The sequence below is a fragment of the Canis lupus genome, chromosome 1 (genome assembly GCF_003254725.2).
Source record: "Canis lupus dingo isolate Sandy chromosome 1, ASM325472v2, whole genome shotgun sequence".
NCBI classification, from domain to species: Eukaryota; Metazoa; Chordata; class Mammalia; order Carnivora; family Canidae; genus Canis; species Canis lupus.
The window spans coordinates 111,567,158-111,592,527 of record NC_064243.1 but is presented as its reverse complement, the minus strand read 5'-3'; the positions used below and the strand labels follow the sequence as shown (position 1 = coordinate 111,592,527).

General features: G+C 52.8%; 4 protein-coding genes across 8 annotated transcripts; 2 read left to right on the top strand and 2 right to left on the bottom strand.

Moving 5' to 3' along the window:
* Positions 1-709: 709 nt before the first annotated feature.
* On the bottom strand, positions 710-8,175 carry IRGQ (immunity related GTPase Q). Of its 2 annotated transcripts, none has more exons than XM_025424751.3 (3): positions 8,030-8,175; positions 7,029-7,560; positions 710-5,621 (listed from the first exon to the last, which is right to left on the bottom strand). In XM_025424751.3, the coding sequence occupies exons 2-3, from the start codon at positions 7,556-7,558 to the stop codon at positions 4,253-4,255; spliced, it is 1,899 nt and encodes a 632-aa protein (XP_025280536.1). In that variant the 5' UTR covers positions 7,559-7,560; positions 8,030-8,175; the 3' UTR covers positions 710-4,252. The 2 variants fall into 2 exon arrangements, with proteins under 2 accessions (XP_025280536.1, XP_025280537.1); XM_025424752.3 differs by lacking the exon at positions 8,030-8,175 and adding an exon at positions 7,880-8,023.
* A 212-nt stretch (positions 8,176-8,387) lies between these two features.
* On the top strand, positions 8,388-11,663 carry ZNF576 (zinc finger protein 576). 4 transcript variants are annotated; one of them, XM_035712538.2, is made up of 4 exons: positions 8,388-8,999; positions 9,174-9,274; positions 10,576-10,829; positions 10,928-11,663. In XM_035712538.2, exons 3-4 carry the CDS (start codon positions 10,664-10,666, stop codon positions 11,353-11,355), a joined length of 594 nt encoding a protein of 197 aa, XP_035568431.1. In that variant the 5' UTR covers positions 8,388-8,999; positions 9,174-9,274; positions 10,576-10,663; the 3' UTR covers positions 11,356-11,663. The 4 variants fall into 4 exon arrangements, with proteins under 4 accessions (XP_035568431.1, XP_035568430.1, XP_035568429.1 ...); XM_035712537.2 differs by having other exon boundaries at positions 9,858-10,829; XM_035712536.2 differs by having other exon boundaries at positions 9,819-10,829.
* A 6,346-nt stretch (positions 11,664-18,009) lies between these two features.
* Positions 18,010-23,533, bottom strand: ZNF428 (zinc finger protein 428). The gene is made up of 2 exons (XM_025424757.3): positions 23,392-23,533; positions 18,010-18,675 (listed from the first exon to the last, which is right to left on the bottom strand). Exons 1-2 carry the CDS (start codon positions 23,465-23,467, stop codon positions 18,173-18,175), a joined length of 579 nt encoding a protein of 192 aa, XP_025280542.1. The 5' UTR covers positions 23,468-23,533; the 3' UTR covers positions 18,010-18,172.
* Positions 21,567-23,655, top strand: SRRM5 (serine/arginine repetitive matrix 5). The gene has a single exon (XM_035712535.2). It carries the CDS (start codon positions 21,597-21,599, stop codon positions 23,430-23,432), a length of 1,836 nt encoding a protein of 611 aa, XP_035568428.2. The 5' UTR covers positions 21,567-21,596; the 3' UTR covers positions 23,433-23,655.
* Positions 23,656-25,370: the final 1,715 nt, after the last annotated feature.

Here is a 25,370-nt window from a genome sequence, read left to right as displayed (position 1 = left end):
GGGTGTTAAGACTGACTGGGCCACATGCCTCTACTCACCCAGCAGGTTGGCCTGGACTTCTCGGTGTGACCGTAGTGACAGGGGTGCAGTGAGAGGAAGCCCTAATATGTGAACTTTTTCCAAGCATCTACTTCTCTATTAAAGATTTATTTATGAGAGAGAGAGAGAGAGAGAGGCAGAGACACAGGCAGAGAGAGAAGCAGGCTCCTCACAGGGAGCTCAATGTGGGACTTGATTCCTGGACCTGGGATCACACCCTGAGCCGAAGGTAGATGCTCAACCACTAAGCCACCCAGGCATCCCTCAAGCATCTACTTCTATCGTGTTTGCTGTTCCAGGCAAATCATGTGGCCAGGTCTAGGGTCAGAAGGGCCTCTCCAAGAACACAGCTACAGAGAGACATTAATGGGCCAGGCTGCTTCCAGAGCTGGGATGCTTTACTGTTGTAAGCTCTCTAAGGTCTAAATGTCTTGTTTCCACCTGCACCACCCTCCCCCCTCCCCAACATACATACTCGCAGAGTCTCTGGATTCCAGCTCAAGGGGTTCTTTCCCTCACCACCCATCTTTCCTCTCCTAGGACCCAGGAGTCCCCACCCTTGGTCTCCTCCTCCTTCAGAGCCAGTACTATCTCCAGCCCTTTCCTTCCCCAGACCTAAGCAAAATCCCAAGCATCTTCCCCTTCAAACCCCAAAAGAAAAGACACATAGTGGTATTTCTACTCATTTTTATTGACCTCTTCAAAAAGCACCACAGGCCTACCACACCCTGGATTAGCCCTCCCTGGTTCCCCACCCCAATGGATACAAGTCTCTTCATCATTATCCAGAAATGTATGAAACTCAGCTAAGGCGATGAGATTGTCTCTTCTACTTCTGCTTCTGGTAATGGATGGCAATGCCAAGATGTAGCATACATTTCCTGGAATTCTTGCCTTCCAGGGTCTTCCAGCCTGGAAGTATGATGTTGAAACACCCCGAGGGCAGCAGCAATCCGTTCTCAAGGGAGTCTTAATCTTTCTGCTTGGATGCTACCAGAGACAGAAGCCTCACTAGCAACGTTTAGGACTCCCTTCAAAAGTCATAATTTAAAAACAACCCTTCCCCCAAATTAGTCATGACACCCAAGAGTGTCCATATACACATATAAACTCACATACACATATAAACACAACCAGCACTCCCCAAAAGAGACATAGGCAAACAAAATTGGGTCTTGCTTTCTCAGATATGATCTCTGGCATGATCCCCATTGGCATGAGGGCAGAAGGAATTTGAGGGAGGGAAGCACAGGGCAGAGATGTTAGGCCAGACCAAATCAGAGATGGTGTGAAAGTGGCAGAAAAAGACAAGGGCACTCTGTGAGCAAAGGCATGGGCATGAGACAGAGGTGCCCAGACTAGAGTTGTCTGGGTACTGCCTGGGGCCAAGGGCAAAGGCAACAAGACTTATGTTCGAGCTCCTCATATGCGAGGCTTCTCTGGAGGGCTGCAGCATGCTGACATGTGCGTGTGTATGAGAGAGAGAGAGAGAGAGAGAGAGAGAGGCAGGGGGGAGAATGCATGTACATACACTATTCCTACAATTACCCTGTGAGGTAGATACCATTTGCTGAGTGACTTCCCCAAGGTTGCCCCAATGTCAGGAGGACTGTCTGACCCTAGAGCTATGTCTGTAGAATTTCCTGTGATGATGGGAGTATTCTAGGTCTGTGCTGTCTAGTACTGTGGCCACACATCACATGTGGCTACTGAGCACTTAAAACATGGTTTGGGTGACTGAGAAAATGGTGTTTATTCATTTTTACTTAAAAACTGATATGCACCTCAGTTATTGGGAAACTGTTCAATATAACCGGGACAACTTGGGTGTATGAATCTCTTTCTCTATTAATGAACTTTAGGAAAGCTAAACAGGAGTACTTCTGATGAGAATTTATCATCTGAATGAGACATGTGCTAAGTGCAAAATACACACCCGATTTCAAAGACAGCATGAAGGAATGGAAAATATCTCATTCTTTTCTATATTGATTACATGTTGAAATAATGTTTTGGGTGTACTGGGTTGAGTAAAACATAACTAGTTTTCACTGTTTTCTTTTACATTTTTACTGTGGCTGCTAGGACATTTCAAATTACAGATGTGGCTCACAACCCGTTTCTGTTGGACAGCACGGCTGTGTACCTCTCCCACTTTCCCATGGCTGGCATTCCAGATTGAGAGGTAGACAGTGTTGTACTGGATATTACAGAGATGGGCAAATACCTTTCCCCGAAGCCTCAAAGGCCTTTGAAGACCATGTCTGAAGCCATTCAGTATAAAGCCAAATGCTTTTTTCCACCCTCAGCCATCTCAACTATGATGGGATAAATTGTGCCAATGGTAGGGGTTCGAGATGGACATGGGAATACCATCTGGCAAAGGACCTGTCTCTCAGATCGGTCACCCTTGTCTCCTGCTGTCAAAGAAAATAGGATCTTGCAAGTATATACGGTTCTCGTCCGGCCCTTTCATTTCTCAGATGGAACATAAGGCACTGGTCCAAGTCACCCAGAGTGACAGTGGCAAAGCCGTGCTTGCTTCCCAGATCCCCTGACCTCAGACAGGAGCTTTCTCTCCCATCAGATGCTTGTTTCTCCCCACCTTGCTCATTTTCCCTGTCTTGTGGCAAGAGGCCGACAATCTAAATTCCAGTCTGCCACTGACTAATGAATGAAAAGAAATAATTACTAAGCACCTACTGTGGGTCAAGCACTCTTCTAGGTGTTGGGGGTAGAGCAGAGAACAAAACAGGTAAAAGGACAATAGCTATTAAATAGGTAAATAAATAAATAAGGTAATTGCCTACAGTAAAAATTGCTGCAAGGGAAATAACTGGCTGAGAAGAGTAATGGGGGCGTGTGAGCTGATTCAGTTACACTGGACAGGGATGGCTTCTCTGAGGGGACGTTTGAGTGGAGATCTGCTTGATAAGAAGGAACCAGTTATGGGAAGATCCGGGGGTAGAGCATTCTAGGCAGAAAGAACAACAAATGCAAAGATCCTGGGGTAGGATCCAAGGTGGCCCACCCAGGCATCGGAAGATCAGGCTGGTTAGGGGATGAGGTTGGGGCCAGACCACATAGGACCCTGCTGTGTGTTGTTGGGCCTAGAGCCTGCCCTCCCTGGGCTTTGCCCTCCCCATCTCTCATAAAAGAGATGCTACTTAATGGCCTTTTGGGTCCCCCTTTCCTGCTTTTTGATACAAGAACTCTGTAACCTGTGGCATCTTTTCTACCTATAGTTGGCAGCCTAGAACATTCCAGGCACTGTGGTTTCTGCCTTTGCTTCACTTACGGCACACTCCCACCGTCTGGAACACTACCTCGCTGTTCTGTGGGTCTCTTGCTCTCCGCAGCCCTGTGTGTACACCAGAGGGCAGAGCCTCTTGGGGACACCTGAGGTAGCCAACACAGAAATATCTGTCAGTGCAGCATTATAGCTGCTTTTCCAAAAAAGGCAGGAGTATAAAATATCAAGGCCAGAAAGGGTTCGGCTTAATGATAGAAGAAATCAAGACCAAAAAGAGATAGAAACCACTAAGGGAAAGAGGGACAAAGGAACAGACACACCAAAGATCCCTTGAATCACTCAGCACTTATAAAAGGGGGGCGGGTAGTCATGTCCCTTTCCAAACTCGCACTGAGAGAGGTGATTGCCAGGGTCCAAATCCATAAGGAATTTGTGGGAGATACCTCTGAGGTATGGGTTCCTGTCCTTCACACCAGAAGGCCTCATTCCTGGTCTCTGGCTACCCCCAGGGCCCACCATGCCCAGACCTCTTGCCTACTTCCCTCGTTTTTCTGGGACCATCCTCCCCACAACAGCTGGGAAAAGAATCTGGCTCACCAGGCCCTCCCCCCCCCACCCCCCAGCAGCAAATAACAGACATCTCTCTATTCCTGATCAAAGGTTCTGCAGCTCTTTTGCACAGTCCCCTGTTCCCTCCTGTAGATGGAGACTTCCCACCACCCAGCAACTGGAATCTTAAAGTCCACCCCAATGAATTCAAAGCCCTCATTCCCTTCAAGCACCCAGCATTCTGAGTGGTGGCCCCCAGCTCCGCTACCTCAGAGGCCCAGACATCCCATGCATCTGGACCCCCCCAATCCCTATCCCTCTAACCAGGACGTGGAGTCCTCAGCCCCTGGGGGAGCCAAGCAGGAGGGACACTGGGCACCCCGGCAGCCCCCCAGACCCGCGTCCCACCCCTCACTGCGCGGGCACATGGGGTGCCAGCACCGCCTCGGCATCGGCCTGCATCTCGCTGAGGGCCTGCAGCAGGACGCCGTGCGCCGCGCGGTAACCCAGGCCGCCGGTGGCCGCCGCGCCGCCCGCGGGCCAGAGGAAGGAAAGGGCCCCCAGCGCCGCGCCCCCCGCAGTGCCCTCGCCCGCCCACGCGCCCAGCCTGGCCTCCACCTCGGCGCGCGTCACCGGGCCCGGGAAGTGCGTCCGCTCCGCCAGCTCCCCCGGGGTCAGGCCGAGCGCGCGCTCGCGTCGAGCCAGCGCGGCGGGTTCGAGCCCCAGCGCCCGCCGCCACTCGGCCAGCTGACCCCGCAGAAGCGCCACGTCGCACGCCCAGCCTAGGCCGGGTACGGGCGCCGCCGCCGCCGCCAGGCTGGCCAGCAGAGCCGGCCGCCACGCCCCGGCCCGCAGCGCCGCCGCCTTCATGCGCGCCCCGTGGGGAGACGCGGGGGGCAGCGCCAGCAGCAGCGCCCCCGCCTGGGCCGGGGGCAGCGCGCGCCGCAGCCACTCGCAGAGCCCCGGGAGGCCGCCAGGCCGCAGCGGGAACACGGGTGGCGGCGCCTCCTCCAGCACCTCCCACGTCTCATCCTCGGGGCTCAGCGCGGCCGCACGCTCCGCGTCCCCACTGCCTGATTTCTTCCCGCCACCGCCAACAGGCGGCACACTCTCGCTGCCCGCTTTCTCCGAGCCTTCCCCGCTGCCTGCTTTCTCGGAATCTTCCTCGCTACCTTTCTGCAATCCCGGGCCACGTTTCTCCCTTCCCTCACTGCGTGCATTCTTCACCCCCTCTCCGCCTGTGTTCTCTAAGCTCTCGCAGCTGGGCTTCTCTTTCTCCGCCTCGTCCTCTTCCTCCAGGTACTCTGGATCTTCGCCCTCACCGTCTGTTCGCACGCCGACCAGCGGCGCATCTGGCAGCACGAAGGGCCGAACCTGAGCCCAGTCCTTCTCAGTGGGGGCCCCCGGGGTGACTAGGATGAGGGCGTCGTAGTGGGTCGGATGGGGGGTGGCGGCAGCAGTGCCCGCGGAGCCCAGAGGTACGTGCCAGAGCACCACATTGGGACGCTCTGGGGCCGGGTGGGGCGTGGGCCCCGCGGGCATGAAAACAGGCTCGGCATCTGGGTCACCGGGATCCAGCCCAAGCAGCACGTTCAGCACAAGGCTCACATCGGCGTTGCCGGCCACGGCCAGGTCCAGCCGCGCGCTGCCCAGTCGCTCCAGGCCAGCGCGAACCCACGACAGCGCCGCCTCCAGGCCACCGGTCTCAAAAGCCTCCCGCACGGCCTCCAGCTCTGCCGCACCCAGTACCTCGAAGCCATCCTGTGCCGGGGGCAGGAGCCTAAGGGGACAGGGAAAGGGAGGGTCAAGAGCAGAAGAGGGTTTAAACGCGGGAGAGCTGCATTATGGGGATGGGACCAGACTAGGATGATATGGGTGGAGTTTTTGAATAACCTCTGAAAGAAGACAGAGGAGCCAGACTCATCATAAAATATATAGGAATTAGGGCTTAAAGCAGGGGGAAGGGGACGCCTGGGTGGCTCAGTGGTTGAGCGTCTGCCTTCAGCTCAGGGCGTGATCCCAGGATGGAGTCCAACATCAGGCTCCCTGCATGGAGCCTGCTTCTCCCTCGGCTTGTGTCTCTGCCTCTCTGTGTATCTCTCATGAATAAATAAATAAAATCTTTTTAAAAAACAAAAAAATAAAATGGGGGCAGGGGGGCAGGTTGGTTGAGGTCAGGTTTCTGACAAAACCTAAAAAGGGAAACCTGCTAAATCTTCTCTGAGATTCAGTCTTTGGGGGAGGGGGCACTTTCCCAAGGGCCTTGCAGGGTTAAGAAAGGCCAAGCAAAACTCCTGGAAGATGGGGCTCCCGCAAAGACTGACTTGCAACTGTATTGTGGGCTAAAGGAAAGGCAAGCACCTTTGGACCGGAGCAAGGTCACCCAGGGCGCTCTTTGCAGAGACTAGGTTTACTGAGGCGAAGAAGGGCCAGTGAGGGGAAAAGCCTCGCTTATTAGTGCTTACCAAGGAGTGGCTAAGGAAAAAAGATGTGCACTGACCCAGTGGGCCTCATTTGGACTTCTATAAAACAGGTGGCCAGGGATGGGGGGGGGAGGATTTAGGAGGTAGCCAGCGAGTGGGCATAGAAATGAGATGGGATTGGGATTAAAGAAAGGCAGAGGGGGAGGAAATCCAGAAAGGGCAAGGCTCACTGAGGGTGTGGCTTTACAAGGACTAGTGTAGCTTGAGAACAAAGCTGAAGGTGGAGCAAAGCTGAAGGTGGAGAGGACGAGGAGGGCTCGAAAGTGTGAATCCCTGGGTAACATCTTGGCGGGGATCGCAGGCTTGTGTGCTGAGTAAGCCTTCCTCCAAACTTTTGCCATGGGGGAAGTATTTGGGCATTAGGTCCTCGCCTCTCCTAAAATGCTCAGTGAAGCAGGGCTTGGGACCTGAGAATGCTTGCGGGGGGCAGAACCTGGGAGGACGGGTCAGAACCTCGAGCTGACCTTTTGGTGGGGCGGAGCCTAGAAGACAAGAAAGGCTCCAGCATTGAGTGCTGGCTTGGAGTGGAGCCTCGCTGACCTCAAAACCTGCGCTGAGGGGCAGGACCAGGGCCAGAGAGCAGGGCCCCCAGCAGCTATCCTGTTAAGGCCTGCCCCAAACTCACTGGGGGTGGGGTCTCGCGATCTCAAAGAACATTTTCTGGATGTGAAATGTAAAGCACTAGGCCTCAAGTCCTCGCTCACCTCTGCAGCACCTCCGCCTGGCTCCGCAGCGCCACTCGCAGGCGCTCCAATTCCTTGCAGCCGTCTCGGCGGCCGCAGTCCGCGGGCAGCACGAAGAGAGCAGCGGCCCCCAACCCCGCGCCGTTCAGCAGGGCCGCGGTCTGATCCCGGGCCTGGGCTTCATCTTGTGACTCCCCAGGGCGGAGATTCCGCACAGCCAGCAGCGGGGTCCCTCGGGCCAGGGCGGCCCGCGCTGCCTCTCCCAGCGCTGGGGCCAGGGGCTCCCCGTTCCCCTCGGGGCCGGGCAGCACCAATACCAGCACGTTGGCCTCCGCCGCCCAGGGCCCTGGCGCTGCGGGCGGACAGCTCAGCTCGCCCAGGAAGAGGCCAGGGCCCAATGCTCGCAGGCTGGGGATCCCGGAGTCCGGTCGGCCCTCGGGAATCTCTATGGTCTCCACATTCCCGTCGCACAGCGCTGCGATCAGCGCGGACTTGCCACAGCCCGGAGGCCCCAGGAACAAGGCGGTCACGTCACCCCGTGGCGGTGGCATACCTGGAAGGCAAGGGGGTGGTGCAGACCCGGGTCAGGGAGCACTCGACCTTTTTCTTTCCTGGTCTGCTCACTCTGTACCCCCTCCATTCTTGCGTGTCACTCCCAGGGAAACATCCGGCACCCACGCCCTGTCTATTCCCCAAGGACCCGGGTGGCTTGTCCGCCCTCTTTCTGGATACATTTAAAAATATATATTTTATTGATTTTAGAGAGAGAGAGAGAGAGCACAGCCGGGGGGGAGGGGCGGAGGGAGAAGCCCACTCCTCGCTGAGCGGGAGCCTGATGCGGGGCTCCACCCCAGGACCCCGGGGATCATCACCTGAGAGAAGACAGACGCTCAACCGGCTGAGCCGCCCAGGCGCCCCACTCTCTCGGTTTCAAAATCTTAGACATCCGGACCTCCAGGCCCCTCCTCCCTCAGGGACATGGATGTTTTTATTCCCGCACTCCTCCCTTCCAAACCACTAACCGAGCAAAGCGCTGGCAGTCACCGGAGAGCGCGATCCGCGGCGGCGGGTCAGCCGCTGAGAAGCCCCGCCCTTGGGGTCGGGCGGACGGAGGCCGAAGAGGTTAGGGCACCCCGATTTGGGGCGGAGGGGCGGAGGGGGGGCCGTCCAGACCCGTTCCGAGGGCTCTAACCTGACGTCACTCTTTTAAGGAGGGGGTGTGTCTTGGAAGCGTGACCTCGGGGCTACAGCCCTTGGCGGCGGCTGCGCAGAGCAATCGAAGCGCGCCGGCTCCCCCCTGCTGCTGCCGCGGGGCCCCGAACAATGAGGGAGTCAGAGCGCCTGCGCGCCAGCAGCGCCCGGCCACATTTGCGCAAGAAGCGGAGGTCGGTCCGGCACGGGCGGCCGCGACGTCATCATAACGCATCCCGCTGCGGGGAAGGACCCCTCCCGTTTCTCTGAGGACCCGGCTGGCGCGACTGCATCACTGCCGGATAGTAGCCGGGCTTTCGGCGTCGAGAGGCTCCTCCGGCGAAAGGGCGTGGGAGCCCCTGGGACCTTGAGCCTCGGGGGCCCTACCCCGCTTCCCTCCGGGTGGCGGCGCTGTGACGAGCGGCCGACTGGCGCCACGAGAGCTGCCCGCTGCTGTCCGGAGAAAAGCCGAGGCCTGGGGCTACCCGGCCTCGGGAGGAGGGAACCGAGGCTGAAGGCGCGCGTGGGAGGCGGGGGCCCGGGGTGGAACGAGGGTCACAGGATGTCAGAGAAAGATGCCTCCCGGGAGGAGGCGGGTTAGACCCGGGGCGCCACTACCTGCCTCAAGACACGTGGGAGAGCTGGTGTCAAGAGATCAAGGGTTCCATGCCCGCACTTCAGGGAGTTAGATGTGGGAGGCCAGAGGTCTCACGCAGGTCAGACGGCTCCACGGGGTATCACAGGCCTGGGGAGTCGGATCTTTTGAGAGGGTCGAAGCTTCCCTGAGGAGAGCTCCACCAGGTTAGAGTTCAAGAGGATGGCCTCTTACGGGGTGGGGTGGGGTGGGGTGGGGGTGGGCGGGAAGCAAGGGGAGCCTGCCGGAGGTCATAGGATTGCGGGCCCCTTCATGCAATGGATACATGAGCGACTTCACTTGATTTACTGTCCTGTCATGCGCGCTGCTCTCTTGACCAGAGGGATCCCAGGCGTTATGGAGGACCCGCATCTCGAAGGGGCCACGGAGCAGCAGGATCCGTCCCAGGAGAGGAGTCCCCGCAGCCCAGGAGGCGACATCTGTGAGTGCTGCTGGCCAGACGGGTGGGGTGCTGGAGCCGATGCTAGCTAGCTAAAAGGATTTCAGTGTCCCAGGCATGTAACAAGCACTCGCCTGCTGCAAAGGGGCTGTAATAAATGGTTTATAAGCTGCCCTACCAGGAACTGCCATTCTCTACCCTTACCTTTATTGTGCTCAGATGTACCCATCCCGCTCTGGCCACGTAAGTTCGAATGTGCTGCAGTTTGGACGGACAGAGTGGCACCCAGAGAGGCTTGGGTGGGAGAAAATGTTGGACACTGAGAGAGGAGACCCGAGGTTCCAGTGCCAACTCTGCCCCAGACTTTGGGTGTGTGACTTGGGCTCGGGTTTCCCTGTCAAAAGAGGTTGCCACTACTCAGGTGACACGGCTGTAAAGGGGATTAGTGGCAGAGATGGGGAAGGTTTGATATCGGGGAGTCTGCTGTTAGCAGAGGTAGCCAGTTTGACATAGGATAGCAACAGCTTCTACTGAATGCTTACTAGGTGTTGGGCGCTTTCTAAGAGTTTAACCTTCATTATCTCAGTCCTCCTGACAGACCCAATGGAATTGGCATTGCTTTCAGATAAGGGAACTGAGGCAAAGAGGTTATCTGGGACAATGAGCTCCAGTGTCAAGGTCCTCCGGCCAAAGACCACCAGGAACACACCTGCATTTGAACAAGTTGGGTTTATCGCTCATTGCACTGAGGAAGCACACACACCCTGAAGCACTGTGGGGCATCTCAGTGTTAGAAAGGACTTATCTTAGGTGATTTGGGAGAAGGTTCAAGGAAGGGTTTTGTTCCAATTAAATGCTGCCAGTAAGTAGGGGCAAAAGATAGGTTGGCTGTGTAAATAAATCTTATCCAGGAGGGGGGGTACAAAGGCTCAAGCTGTGATTGATAAAGCAGCAGCAGCCCCTCCTGTGAGCCAGGATAGGGGGATGTTTGGTCATTTTTGTGGCTTGGACAATGTTCATGTTTTGTCTGTGTTCAGACGTTACTCTGGCATGGTCTTGATGTGATTCATCTCAGTCACAGCATGGCTTTGTCTGACAAGGTTCTGTGAAACTGCTTCTGTTCAACAGGAGAACACCAAGGCCTAGCTGTGAGTGCCAGGCCAGCCCCTGTCAAGCTGCTTTTCTCTTTCTCAATACGAGTAACCGCAAACCACTGTGTAGCACTGTTCTAAGCACTTTATATGAAGTAATAACCCATTTACTCCCTCCAACAACCCCATGAGGTAGTTGTAACTGTACTGATCAGTCAACCATACTGATATGGTTATGACCCCATTTTCCAGATGAGGAAACCGTTGTACTTGCCTAGGAAGTGGCAGATCTGGGATTCAGTGCCAAGTAGTCTGGCTCCAGAGGCTGTGCTCTAATCACATGGCTCTGCTGGGAGAGCACACTCCCTGGGTTCCATTCCTGACTCCACCATTTCATTTCCTAGCAAGTTGCCTAACCTTTCAGAGCCTCAGTCTGCTCATCCATAAAACGTCCTGTAATAGTTTGCCTGTGCCACTGTCCAGCCCTGACGTACAGCTGGCATATAGTAAGCACTGAATGTAAATTGTTGGCAAGACCCTGGGGCTTGGGAGAGGTCCTGGTGACTCTTGCTGGCTTCCCCCGACCTCTCCCCACGTCCCTCAGGCCACCTGGGGGCCCCGCAGTGCACCCGCTGCCTCATCACCTTCGCCGATTCCAAGTTCCAGGAGCGTCACATGAAGCGGGAGCACCCAGCTGATTTCGTGGCCCAGAAGCTGCAGGGGGCCCTCTTCATCTGCTTCACCTGCGCCCGCTCCTTCCCCTCCTCCAAGGCCCTGCTCGCCCATCAGCGCAGCCACGGTCCAGCAGCCAGGCCCTCCACGCCAGTTGCACCCACCGCTGCCCACCCTACATTCCCCTGCCCTGACTGTGGCAAGACCTTTGGGCAGGCTGCTTCTCTGAGGCGGCACCGCCAGGCGCATGAGACCCGTGTCCCTCCAGGCCCCTTTGCCTGCACTGAGTGTGGTCAGGACTTTGCCCAGGAAGCTGGGCTGCATCAACACTACATCCGGCATGCCCGGGGGGAACTCTGAGTGAGGGTTACACCCTCCCTAGGGCAATGGGTGTGTGTGTGGGGGGGATGGGTTCTGTGGCTGCTAGAACCCACCTCTGATAAGGGATGGGCGCCTTGGAAGGATGTGCTTCCCTCCCTGGACAGGCAAAGGACTCCTGATAAATAGGACCCAGAAGATGCTCATCTCCAGATTCAGTCTTTGGAGGACACAAAGGCCTTCAGGGATATAGCGAAATTAGTGAAATCTTTTAAGAGAAATGAACAAGCAAAAGGGAAAATTGTTATTTGTATCTCCCTTGTTTCCAATTAAATAGTTTGAAATCACAACTAGCTGCAGATTGTGTAATCACCTTTAATTCTTCCCAGATGGATGCCATGAGCTGTAGGAGCAAATTCCCCCTGGTTTTGTGCCTGAAGGGGGACAGGGAGGGTGAGGTGTGGCGGGGCTGTAATGTCCCTGGAAGGGTCTCAGATGTGGGGAAACTTGGGCCTTTGGGGTGCGGTAGCAAAGTTGGGGGCTGTCTGAGTCATGTGGGGGTTGCAATTCAAGTCCCTGTCTTCTCCCATTCCCTGTCACAGTCTTTCCCACTCACTGAGGGGCCTTGGTATTTGGATTTGGGCTCCTTCCCCAGTAATCTATTGCCCGCTTAATTTCATGTACCATTCTAGTCATGGAATATTTTCTAGATGTTTAGGTGAGATGACATGAATAAAATAGCAAATAGTATCTAAAAACAGAAAAGATCTGTATTAAAATGTCTAAACCAGAAACTCTGGCTTTTGAGCAGGAATTGCCAGAAAATATAAGAAGGGCATAGTGAGGGGGCTCAGTTGGTTAAATGTGGGACTCTTGATTCTGGTTCAGGTCATGACCTCAGGGTCATGAGATCCAGCCTGGTTTCGGGCTCTGCTGAGCAGGGAGCCTGCTTGATTCTCAATACCCACACCCCCGCCCCCTTTCATCCTCCACACTGCATGTGCACACGCACGCTTTCGCAAAATAAATAAAAAGAAGGGCACTGGGAGGGGGGAGCTCAGGTCAGAGCTGGCCTGGCCCTGTGGGGAATCTGGTTTGAAATCAAACAGGGATACCTTCTGTTTCCTGTTGTATTTGGCCAACACTGGGAGAGTTCCCATTAAGATCCTATTTTCAGCTCTTGAAACCCCTAACCCTGGGCTGGGTCCCACCAGGCCAGTACTGAGTGTGGTCAGGACTCTGGATTACCTGCCCTGCCCCCCTTAGAGACCCCGGTTGATGCCCTGCATACAATAATTACAGACACTATCTGAACTGAGGGATGTTTTTAAAGCCCATAGCTGAGGTAAATTTGGTAGAGGATAGCTGTTTCCCAATTTTTACCTAGGTACATGGTAGCTACTAGCACTCCATTTCCCAGGGTTCCTTGCAGCTAGGTGTGGCACGGTGACGGAGTTCTGGCTAAATCCTGGGTAGAGTTCTCAAGCTTCAGAAAGGGACACGCCTTTTCCTCCACCTTCCTGCCTGGAGTGTGGACATGGTATCCAGCCATCTTGGACCATGAGAGCAATATATGGGATGCCAGAGCCGCAAGACAGCAGAAGCCTGGGTCCCTTGTTGACTACATGGAGCAGAGTCGTCATACCAGCCCTAGAATATCCACTTCCATACGATCATATAAGAGAGAAATAAACCTCAATCTTGTTTAAATCACCATTATTTTGGGTCTCTGTCACATGCAGCATAATTTACAGCCTGTCGGTAGCACAGAACGGCAGATTTGAGTAGTTAGTTGCAATGGAGACCGTATGGCCCATAAAGCCTAAAATAGTAAAGGGCCATCTGGTCCTCTATAGTAAGTTTGCTGACCTCTTGCCTGATGGACATACAACCTACTCTGAGCCCGGAAGCCGGGATTCCCACCCTGGGAAATACTACCTCTAGTAGGGGGCTGTGTGTGTGTCCTGTAGGATCTGGACAGGGCCAGCCAGCCTGGAGCTCTGCTGGGGTGACTTTTGGGGAAATTGGTGGTTTGGAGTCAGTCGGCCATTACTCTATCCTAAAATACCGACTTCACCAAAGCCAAACATTTCCTCTGCACCTGGTGATAGCTCAGAAGTCTCCAACCCAGATGTTTCACACCACCCCCACAGCGGTTCCCTCAAACCCAAACCTGAGGCACTAATCACACATGCTCCCCTGAGACAGACAGCAGCCTGCCTGTGTTCTTCCTCTTCTCTCCACTCTCCAGATGTCATAGATTCCCAAGACTTTAAATAGCATCCTGGTGACTTCCAAATCTTTATGTTCAGCTCAAACCCCAGACTTCTCCCCAGGAGAAGAAAGTCACTTGGATGATGAATAAAAGTCCCCAAAACATAAAAAGGGTCAGTGTGACTCCTACAGCCCCCACCTACACCACTACCATCAGATCGGTCAACTGTGTACTCAACTTCTAAATTCTGGAGTCTGACAGGCCCTCCCCACAGGGATCTCCTAAGTGTTCCCCCCACCCCCACCCCAGACCTGCGACCACAGCTGCCCTCTCCGGTCCACTACAGACCACATCCAGTGTACGTTAAGTCAGCACACACAACTCCTCATTTAAAATCCTCCAATGGCATCCTGTAAAAAACATCCAAAGACCTTACCCAGGCCCAGAAAACCCAACAATGATGGAGCCCCACCCCACTAAGCAATCTCAACTACCTCCCTACTTTATCTTCACTATACTCTAGTCACACATGCCAGGCTGGCTTCTACCTCAGGGCCTTTGCACTTGCTCTTCCCCCTGCCTCGAGTGCTCTTACCCAGAACTTGCTACTTAGTAATCAATACATGCTACATCCTCGGAGAGGTTCTCCTTGACCTGCTTGGCTAAAGTAGCACCACCAACCCTTACCCTGACTTTGTTTCTTCCTAGCACTCTTCAATACTTGAGATTATCCCGCTTTTGTCATTATCTCTGTCCTTGCTCTGGAATCCAAACTCTTGGGGGCAAGTGTTTTGTCTTCCTCACTTCCTCAGTACCTAAGATAGTGTTGATCTCAGAGGCTCAAAAAATGCTTGACTATGCCTACTGTCTACCTAGAGGCTCTCGACCTGCAGCCCTCCCTGTGATGCTGTGATGCTGGGCTTTCTGCAATTAGGTTTCCCAGACTCCCTCCAGAACTGGCTTCCTCAAGTTCTGCCTACGAGATGTATGAGCATAAAGAAGATAGGAAGAAGGGGAAGGCAGTCACCTTGCTTTGGGATCCTGCTGGAAGCCCTCCAGCAGCAGCTCAGACTCCAGTGCCTTTCCATATCAGCACCAGTACTGTGCTAAACCTCTTGAGGTTTAAACATCTGCACATGGCCTGTCCTCCAAAATCCTGCTGGACCTGTACCCTAGTCCTAGAGGTGGGAGCTTTCTGTAGGCACAAATTGCTCAGTTGCCTCATTTTTCCACATTTGTGCTCTCAGACTTCTAACAGCTGCATAATGACTGCCCTGTGTTAAATCCTCTCTTGGAATTCCTAGCTTGGTGTTCATATCCTGTCTGGGCCCTGAGCAACTGAATGACCCCAGGCAGCAGATTAGGTCTCTTGATTCCCAGTCTGACATATCCTTAGGAATTTTTGCTGATAACTGGATGACTCTCTACATCCATGCTTAGAAAGCCCTGTCTTAGGGCAGAAAAGTGCTTAAGTGTGCTGCTCCAGGAAATAAAATCCATCCGTGGTATTTTAATGAGCTGTGATTTTCTGCTTTGACGATTCTGAGATTCATTGATGTTAAGCTATAGTGGTTATGAAAGTCTCAACTTGAAGAGTGGATAAATGTCAGGTTCTCAGATTCTGAGCTTCTAGGATGAAAAGTGTGGGTTTTGACAGATGCTTTGGTATAAGATTCTGTAACAGGCATCAAAACGAAAGTGTTCTTTATGGCCACGCAGGTACCATCATCAGTGAAGCAAGCAGGATATGAGGGTCCAGATGCCAGATAGAGAGGAATGAGCACAGGGGAGGAATGCCCCATTAGCGGGAGGTAACCCTTAGCCAGCTCTAGCAAGCTCCTGCCCCATGAGATTGTGGGTTCAGCACTCTAGACCTCATAGTCTTCAAGAGAAACCCTGAACCTTCATTTTGATGTGAAAGCTGCCTGTTTTTAAATGTTGATAACCAACATGATTTAAAAAACCTCAGTAACTCCGAGGAGACCAACACACTCCACACAGTAACTCTGTGTGGAGACCACCACACTCCTGCCAGTCAGACGGTGGCTATGGACAGCCAGGCTGCCATTTCTGGTATGTGGCTTAATGGTTAAGAATGTATGCCCTGCATCCACCCGTCTGTAGTCAAACCCAGGCTCCGCTTCTTAAAAGCTGTAGCTATTAAGTCAACCTCCCTATGCCCTGGCTGAATAGCCGTAAAATGGTTGTGATAATAGCCCCTATACCTCTGAGGGTTATGACAATGACTCAGACGTGGAGACACAACCCAAATTGGTAGAACAGCCTACCAGGCCTGGTCCTCTGCCCCTCCTTGACTTTACCTTCCTACCAGTCTTCCCCTGCCTTCCTTAGCAACAGCTTCATGCTCTAAGTGTTCTTCCATAAATACCTCAGGTTGGGCTTCACCTCAGGGCCTTTGCACTCATGGTTCCTGCAGACAGTGCAGGTGCCCTACTCCTCCCTACTCCTGGTCTTGGCTCTGAAGTCACCTTCTCACTGAAGCCTCCATGACCACCCTACTTGAAACCGCCTCACATACAGGTACAAGCCTCCCCACCCTGTTTTCCTCCACAGCCACTTACTACCTTCTAAAGTCTGTATGTTTTATACATTTCACTTAAAAAGTATCTGTCTTGGGATGCCTGGGTGGCTCAGCGGTTGAGCGTCTGCCTTCAGCTCAAGTCCTGATCCCCAGTCTGGGGATCAAGTCCCACACTGGGCTCCCTGCGAGGAACCCGCTTCTCCCTCTGCCTATGTCTTAGCTTCTCTCTGTGTCTCTCATGAATAAATAAAATCTTAAAAAAAGAAAAAAAGTATCGGTCTTCCCCATTATAATAGGGGTTTCCACAAAGGCAGGGATTCTTATTCTTGTTCTTCATGCTCTCTGCTCTACTCCCAGCTCCCAGGATACTGCCAGTATCTCGCAGGTGCTCAACACATCACTGTTGAATGAATGAATAAATAAATAACAGCCCCTACCTCATAAGGATCCGATGCGATTGTCCATATAAAGCACTTTAGCCCAGGGCCTGGTCCACCGTGAGCGCTGATTTAATGATGGCCATTACGGTAATTCAGGTTCTATTCTTGAAGATTCTTAGTTGCCAAGCTTCTATGAGTTAACACACGTAAAGTGCCTTAGAACAGGGCTTGGCACACAGTAAATGCTCAGTAAATGGTAGCTATCATTATAATTAGGCTTCTATTTTCAAAGGAGCTCTGGTGCCAAACTTCTATGAATTAGTACTTCCCAACTCAGAGCAAGAGCCAAGTTTCAACAAAGCTATAATGAGCCGGCCCTCTGCTCCTTTCTGCCCTCATCCCTCCAGCTCTGCCCTCTCTGACACTGGGCGGGCTCCTGCCTCCTCCTGCCTGGACTGCATTTCCCGCCCAAGCACACAGTTCCTGCTCCCTGGGGGAGGGCTACACTGTTTAAAATGGCAACCCCCTTCCAGAACTGTTCTCCCTCCTTGGCTTTATTCTTCTCCACAGCACCTACCACCATCCAGCATACACTACATCTTGTTTACCATCTGTCCCTGTCAGTGGGCCTACCCACCCCCGAGTAAGCTCCATGAGGACAAGGGCTTTATTCACTGGTATATTCACAGTGTGCAGTATTCGTCAGGGATTCAGAAGATATTCCCTAAATGAATTAATGGATCACAGTCCCTACCTCACAGAGTTATTCTAAGGATCTGATGATCTCATGCAAATAAAATGCAGCACTCTGTAAGTGCTGGGGAAATGGCAGCTGTAATTATAATTAAGGTTCTATTTTTGTAAGTTCCTAGATACACAACTTCTATGAGTCAATATATATAAAGCTCTTGGACCGGCACTTGGCACCCAGGAAGCACAGCTCTGATTATAATTAAAGTCCTCTCTGCAAAGGTTCTCAGGCAGCAGAGAGAACATTAGCTGTCCCCTACCACTCCACGAATCATTCTCTGCTTTCTGGACATTGGCTACACCACCTTTCCCAGATTCCCTTGCCCTGAGCTGTGGCCATGTGATTAATTTCTCAGCAAAGGGAAGTAAATGGGAGCAGTATGTGCCACTTTGGGGCTGGAGATCACATGTACCTCTCCACGCTCACCGTCCTCTTCCACCATGGCAGGACCCAGGCCATGGCCACTCAGCCAGGACCATGTGGATGACAGTAGGCTAAGGGATGGCCTGCGTCCTCAAATCACTGTGTGGAGAAGGGTTGCCTACCAACCTGAAACATTATTACGTGAGTGTGAAACTTCGTTGAGTTGAGTTGAGCCCGCACGTCATGGGGTCTCTGAGTAAATATATGGAAACCACACAAGCATTCAGTAAATGTTAAAAGTCTTGGTGACAGTGCTCTTACAGTTCCCCCAGGGAGGAGACCCAGGGGATGGGGGAAATAAGTCCCCAGGCCCATGCCTCACACACTCAAGTGTATACACACATGCACACATGCATACACACACACCAAACACGCTGGACCGACACACACAGAATTTGGCTTTTATTCTGGGCTTCACACATCTACTGCTAAGACGACACACATCGGCGGTACCCCCATCCCCCATGACCATTATGACTACCCCAGTTTCCTCAGCCCCCTCCTCCCACCCCACCCCTTCTGCCAAGCTCCCTGGGTGGGATCTCTGCCTAAACCTCACCCCGGGCATGCAGCATGAAGTGCCCATGCAGCTCCCCGAGGTTGTCGAAGGAATCCTCACACTCTGTACAGTGGTAAGTGCCCTCCTCCTCTTCCTCCTCCTCCTCCTCCTCCCTCCCAGCTGGTCGGCCCTCCCCAACCCGAGGTGGCTCCTCCTCTTCCTCCCCGAGGACCCTGCCTTCAGGGGCTGGAGCTTCCTGGGGGGCTGTAGCAGGGCAGCAGAGCCGGCAAGGTGGGGTGCCTGGTGGGGCCTCCCCAAGGGGTGAGCGGCCACAGAGCTGGCAGGGCTGGGCTGGGGGGCCTGGGGGTTGGGCTGCACGGGGGGCCCGACGAGATGGGCCCCCCCGGCCCCCCCCCAGGCGCTGCTTCACCTTGTAGCCAGGGTCATATTCAGGATCATCAGTAGCCTCCTCCTCCTCCTCCTCCTCATCTTCTTCCTCTTCGGAGTCTGGCTCTGAGAGAGTGTACTCAGAGTCAGAGGAATGCTCAGGGCCTGCAGAGGGATGAAGGGGAAAAGACAGAGGCATCTGAGGACAGAGAGCTCTGCCCTTCGCTAAGCCTTATTCAGACTTGCCACAGCATGGAGGGGGCAGCCTGGACACAACCCTGCTCTTCCCCCACAGTGAACCCCAGTCGCATGGAGAACACCGCCTGGCACACAGTAGGTACTCAGTGTCTAAGCAAATGAATGTCTTGCAAGAACTGCCTCTCTCAGAGGTTTAATAAGGACAAAGTAGCAGTAACGAACACAGTAACAGTGTTTCTTGCTATTTTAAGAACTCTGTTCTTGAGGCTCCTGGCTGGCTCAGGAGGTTAAGTGTTGGGCTCCTGATTTTGGCTCAGGTCATGATCTCTGGGTGGTAGGATGGAACCCCAAGTTGGGGGGTGCTGTGCTCAATGGGGAGTCTGCTTGAGATTCTCTCTCCTTCCCCCTCTACCTCTGCTCCCTACCCCCATGCCTACATACATGTGCTCTAAAATTAAATTAAATTAAATTAAAAAAAAGAAAGAAACTTGTTCTTATATAGTAATCTATCTAAGCCTTATAACAACCCTTGGAAGGAAGTACTGTTATTAACGCTAAGTGACAAATGGGAAACCGAGGTACAGAGCAGTTAGGTGACTCACTTGCCTCTAGTCACACAGCTCTAACAGGGAAAGCTAAACAGGGACGATGGACTACACTGGTTCATTTTAGGGAGACAAACCCGTCTTCAAGCAACTTAAAACACATACATATATGTACTTTGATATGTGTGGTATACACATTTATACATAGTTAAGTGAATTAAAATGTTCATTCGTAAAGATTTATTTCCTTTTAGAGAGAGAGAGAGAAAGCGTGTGATCTGACACCCTGAGATCCTGACCCGAGCAGAAACCAAAAGTTGGACGCTCAAGTGACAGCACTACACAGGCACCCCTAAAATATTTGTTAGTCCAGATATATTACCGTGATTTTGTAGGCATGTAGGACATGTCTAGGACAAGTTCAGATTTAAAAAAAGGGAAAACAATTTGTAGTCAATGTACAGGAAAGGGTGCCATCAGCAGTCATAATAGGGGGTGCACATGAGAGTGCTGGTCAGGGAGGAGGGGGGCCCCACTGCAGTGGCAGCAGTGTGGGAAATACATCAGGCGCCTGTCAAAAGCATCCCCGAGCCTGTGTCCATCCTGCAATTTCCTCCTTCAATTTCCTCCAGCAGCCCAGAGGGGTCCTCTTACAATTGAGTGAATCACACTGGGCTCCTCCTGCCACCTCAACCCCTCCCTCCAGCATGTGCTGCCCCAGAGCCTTTGCTACCCTTTTTACAGATGGACTAGGTGTTGCTCCTTCCACCGCCAGGTCTCTGCTCCAGTGTCACCTTCTCAGTGATGCCCTCACCACTCTATCTGATTGGCAATCCTTGCCCAGCACTCCCTATGCCCCTAACTCTCCTCAACTTACTATATGCAACATTGACTTGGATGCTTACCGTCTGTCCCCCAGAGCAGGGACTTTGTCTGGTTCATGGGTGCATCTCTAACATCTAGAACGCCTTCTTTGTGCCGGCATTCAATTTAGCAAACCTCTTCTGAGGCTTTCACACATACTGTTCCCTCTGCTGGGAATGTCTCACCCTGGTTTTCCCCATCATTCTTTAGGACCCAGTAGGAAGCTTCCCTCCTCCCTGAGGCTGTCCCAGATCTCATTCTAGCAGCCACTCACTGTCTTTTGCCCTCTGGCTGTCCTCACCCCAGCCCTGAGGGCTGAGCCGGTACACAGCCTCTCCCACCAGACAGGGTGGGGTGGGGGTGGGCAGGCGTGCTCTGACTCACTGCCGGGTCCCTGGCATCACCCAGCTCAGAATAGGTGGTAAATGTTGGCAGAATGTCCCTCCCCGCAGCTTTCTCTCTTTCCTTGCCCCTGCCTCCATCCTGCTGTCTCTCTGCCATTTAACACAGTTTCCGGAGTCCTTGGCATGGGCTGGTCCCTCTGCCTGAAAGGCTGTCTCCCACGCTGTCCACCTGGCGACCTCCTGCTCATCCTTCAGGACCCAGCACAGGCTCTGTCCTCTCTGGCGGTGGCTCCCTCCACCCCGGTTCCCACTGGTCCAGTGTCTCCCCTTGTGACTGTCCTAGATGGGGTCCCCAACGCTGCCCAGCCCAGGACATGTGGGTTCGGTGAACATGGGTACCCTGAGGACTTTCCCTCTGCTCTTCTCTCACCTGGTGACCTTTTCTTCTTCTTCTTCTTCTTCTTTTTAAGATATTATTTATTTACTCATGAGACACACACAGAGAGGCAGAGACACAGGCAGAGGGAGAAGCAGGCCTCCATGCAGGGAGCCTGACGTGGGACTCGATCCCGAGTCTCCAGGATCACACCCTGGGCCGAAGGTGGTGCTAAACTGCTCCAGCAGTTCTCCTTTTCTTCTCCATTTGTAAACTCCTGTTCCTCTTTTCAATCCCAGATCACACATCACCTTCTCTGTGAGGTCCTCCCTGACTCCTCAGGTGGTGTCTCTCTCTTATCTGGGAACCTCTGCCCCTGCCCCACCCCCCAGCCTGAACCCCAACACATCCTGACCACCTGGGAAGTGCCCTGGAGATGGGAGATTCCTAGAAGGCAGGGCCTGAGTCTGACCCATCTCCATGTCCTCAGCAATGCAGAGTCCCCAGTTGGCCTCAGAAACACTTGCTGAATGGCTGCCAAACACAGAGGAAACCCCTCTAGTCTTGGGCTGAGGCCCTACCCCTCTTTCTCCTCCCACCTGACTTCACACCACCTGCCCTCCAGGGCCTTCAATGCCCACTATGACTTCATGCGGTTGGCTTGGGAAAGGCAATCAGGTCGTTGTCCATGGCTACCAGGCCTTTCGTGTCCACTGTGATTTGAAGGGCCTGTGGTCCACAGGCCCTTTTGCACCTACCATGCCTTCTCCACCTACGAGATCCTCAAAGCCCGGCATGTCTCCAGAATCCACTGGACCCTCGATGTCCACAGGGCCTCCCAAGCCTCCTGCCTCCTTGAAGACCACCAAGTTGGCAGTGCCCAACAGCTCCTCGGTGCCTACCAAGCCGCCCACAGCCCCCAACTCGGTCACAAGCCCAAGCAGTTCCAAGTCTACCAAGTGGGCAAGTACAAGGACAGCCCCTTCTAAGCAGCCCAGCAGCAAGTCCCGAGTCCACAGCAGGGTAAGAACACCCAGCAAGGCCAGCACTGACACCAGGGCCAGCAAAGTCAGCAAGGCCAGTGGTGTACGACGCCACCAGTGGAGGGGCACACACAGCCGGGGCAGGACTCCTGGCAGAAGGGGCAGCCGCAGCTCCAAGAGGTCACCCAGCAGGGCCAGTGCCATGACCAGGGTGAGAGCTCATGGTACACCCGGTGGGCCCAACCGGGCAAGAACTCCTACCTCCCAGAAAAAGCAGAATAGGGGCAAGAGTTACAGCAGGCCTAGAAACAACAACCGGGAAAGAAGTAAGAGCCAGCCCAGAAATACGAACAGAGAGAAGAGTGATAGCTCACCAGGGGCCTCAGGCTTGGGGAAGAGTTCCGGGCTGGCTATAACCCTAAGCAGGGCAAAGAGCTACAGCCCCAGTAGAACTTTCTTTGAGGAGAAAAGTCACAGCCAGTCTCTGTCATCATCGAGGAGGGTGAGAAGTTATAGTCAGATGGTCACCCCTACCATGGAATGGAGTAACAGCCCAATAGAAGTATCTAGCAAGGTCAAGAGTTACAACCAGGATAGTGTACCCAGCAGGACCCAGAGTCATAGCCAGTCTAGCACCCCCAGCAGGACCCGAAGTCACAGCCGGTCTAGAACGCCCAGAAGAGCAAGAAGTCGCAGTCTGAAGAGAACCCACAGCAGGGAGAGAAGTCACAGCTGGAAGAGGAATCATAGTAGGGCAAGAAGTCGTACCCGGAAAGGAACTCCTAGTCAGATGAGAAGACACAGCCGATCTAGAACCCACAGCAAGGGAAAAAATGATAACCAATCTAGAACCCCCAGACAGGAAAGAAGTCACAGCAAGGAGAGAGATCACAGACGATCTAGTACACCCAGCAAGGAGAGGGGTCATAGACCATCTAGAACCCCCAGCAAGGAGAGAGGTCACAGCCGATCTAGAACCCCTAGCAAGGAGAGAAGTTATAGCCTTTCTGAAACCTCCAGCGAAGAAAGAGATTACAGCCGATCTAGAACTTCCAGCAAGGAAAGCTATCACAGCCAATCTGGAACCCACAGAAAAGAGAGAGATCATAGTCCCTTCAGAAAAAAGAGAGCTCACAACCAATCCAGAACCTTCAGAAAAGAAACAGATCACAGCCGATCCAGAATCCCCCAAGAGGAGAGAGACCACAGGCGATCTCGAACCCCCAGCAAGGACAGAGACCACAGCCAATCTCGAACCCCCAGCAAGGACAGAGACCACAGCCAATCCCGAAACCCCAGCAAGGAGAAAGGCCACAGCCGATCTAGAACATACAGCAAGGAGAGACGCCACAGCCGATCTCGATCCCCTGATAAGGAGAACAATCCTAGCCAATCTACAATGCCCAGAAGTCTCAGCCAGAAGGATTCCACTAGCAGAGAACACAGTCCCAGTCAGAATGGAACACCTAGGGAGACAAGGGACCACTCCCCATCTAGATTGCTCAGTGGAGCCCCAATTCCAAGCCAGGATGATAATCAAGGTAATGCCACCATCTCTAAGGCTGCCTCACCTGGAGAGAGGTCCTCATCATCTTCTTCCAAGCTGGCATAGCCCCCAGTCTCAGTGGGCTCACGGGTCTCTGTCATGGCCAGGGGAGGGGACAGGAGACAGGAGCAGAGGAGCAGCTAGGCAGAGTCCCTCCCCGGCCAGCTCTTCACAGCCACACCTTGGTCACAAGTTCTCCAGTGCAGGACGTCGGCAAGTAGAGCGGGATGCTGAGCAGGGGAAGGAAAGGCCTGTGGTGACTCAATAAATTTTTACATTAGCATCTGCCTCCCCAGGCCCAGCTGTGTGCTCAGTGCTGGGGGAAAGGAAAAGACAGCCCCTGCTTCTATAGATCTTAATTCCCCCATCTGGGCAACAAAGCTGTCAGTGGAGCGGGGAAGGTAATATTCCAAAAATTTAGCAGCAGGTACCAGTGTGGGTACCAGTCAGAACCGAAGGGAACATGGTCCTATGCCAGGAATTAAAACACTTTAGTTGCCGGTTTGTGAGAAAGTCTAGAGCTGGGGGAGGGTCCAAAGTGGCAGATGGAAGGTAGGGAATTACTTGAGGTAGTGGTGACACACCAATCCGTCTAAAATTACTTCAATATTTAAACAAGTGTATGACAGCACTGGTTGGTGTCAGCCCTAGTTCTACACCTTGGCAAGATAGAGTCTAGGTCTGAACCCTAATCTGCCAGTCTAGCTGTGTAGCTTCAAGCAAAGGACTTAACTTCTCTAGCCTGTATCCTTCTCAGTACAAAAAGGCTTCCAGAGCTTAACTCAAGTAGTCCTTATAACTATGTTGAGAGATTATCATCTCCTTTGTACACGAGGAAATTGAGACACAGAGGTGATTAGCAAGTAGTTCAAGTCATACCAACTAGGATTTGATGTTATCCTACCTCTCATAAAACGATCCCCTGACTGAAAAAACTTTTTGAAGATTCATTAGGCTCATTCAGTATAAACTGCTGGTATGTGGCAGGTACTCCAGTAACAGTGGCTGCTAATACTTCCACCTGTAACCATTCCTATAAACCCCCAGCCATTACAGACTTCTCATCTCTCCCTGGGGACACCAGGACTTTTCATATCTGTGGGTCTTAGCAAATCCTGCTATTGCTGTCTAGAATGTCCTTCTTTCCCCTAGTCTGCCTGGTGAACTCCTATGCACTCTCCAAAGCCCACCTCAAAGCCCAAATACCATCTCTACCCCTTCCCAGAAGGGGTTCCTTTCTCTCCTATCCTTCTTCACCAATACATCCATGTGCTGCGCACACACACACACGCACACATACACACATACACACACACACACACACAGTTCTTTTGTCTCCCATTGCACTCACTGGCAGTAGAAAGCCAGGAAGAGTAAGTTAGTGAAAGGGCTGGCAGCCTCAGCTACACTTTTTTTTTTTTATTTTAGCTACACCTTTTTATACCAAGACCTGTGCTGGGTACTGGGTATACAATGGTGGAAAATACACAATCTCTTCAAAGCCTGGAAGTCAAGTTTAATGCTGGGGGCTAAAGATAGAGAAAAAGAGAAAAAAAAAAAGTGAAGCCTGGAGGAGACTGGGGCATGGGAGGGCTGGTAGCAAGCAGGGGAGTTTTCTAAGGACACCTGGATCTGGGCTTTAAGGATGGGAGATTCATAATCTGCAGAGGAGAATTGTCATGATATCATACTACTTGTTGGGTCCCATCTAATTTGGGAATTCTACTTTATGCCAGGATAAATTTGCCAAATTCAGTAAATAAAAACAGACCATGCCTGGTTAAATTCGAATTTCAGATAAGCAGGAAATTACTTAATATACATAGGTCCCATGTAATATTTGGGATACACGTTTCTAAAAGGTTATTTATCTGAAATTCACATTTAACTGGACGTTCTATGTTACCTGGCAACCACACGCTACAATCAGGGTTTCCCAAGAGATTACCAGGAGACATTGCTTACCAGTCCAGCCTACCTTCCCCCCAAACCCACATTACACAA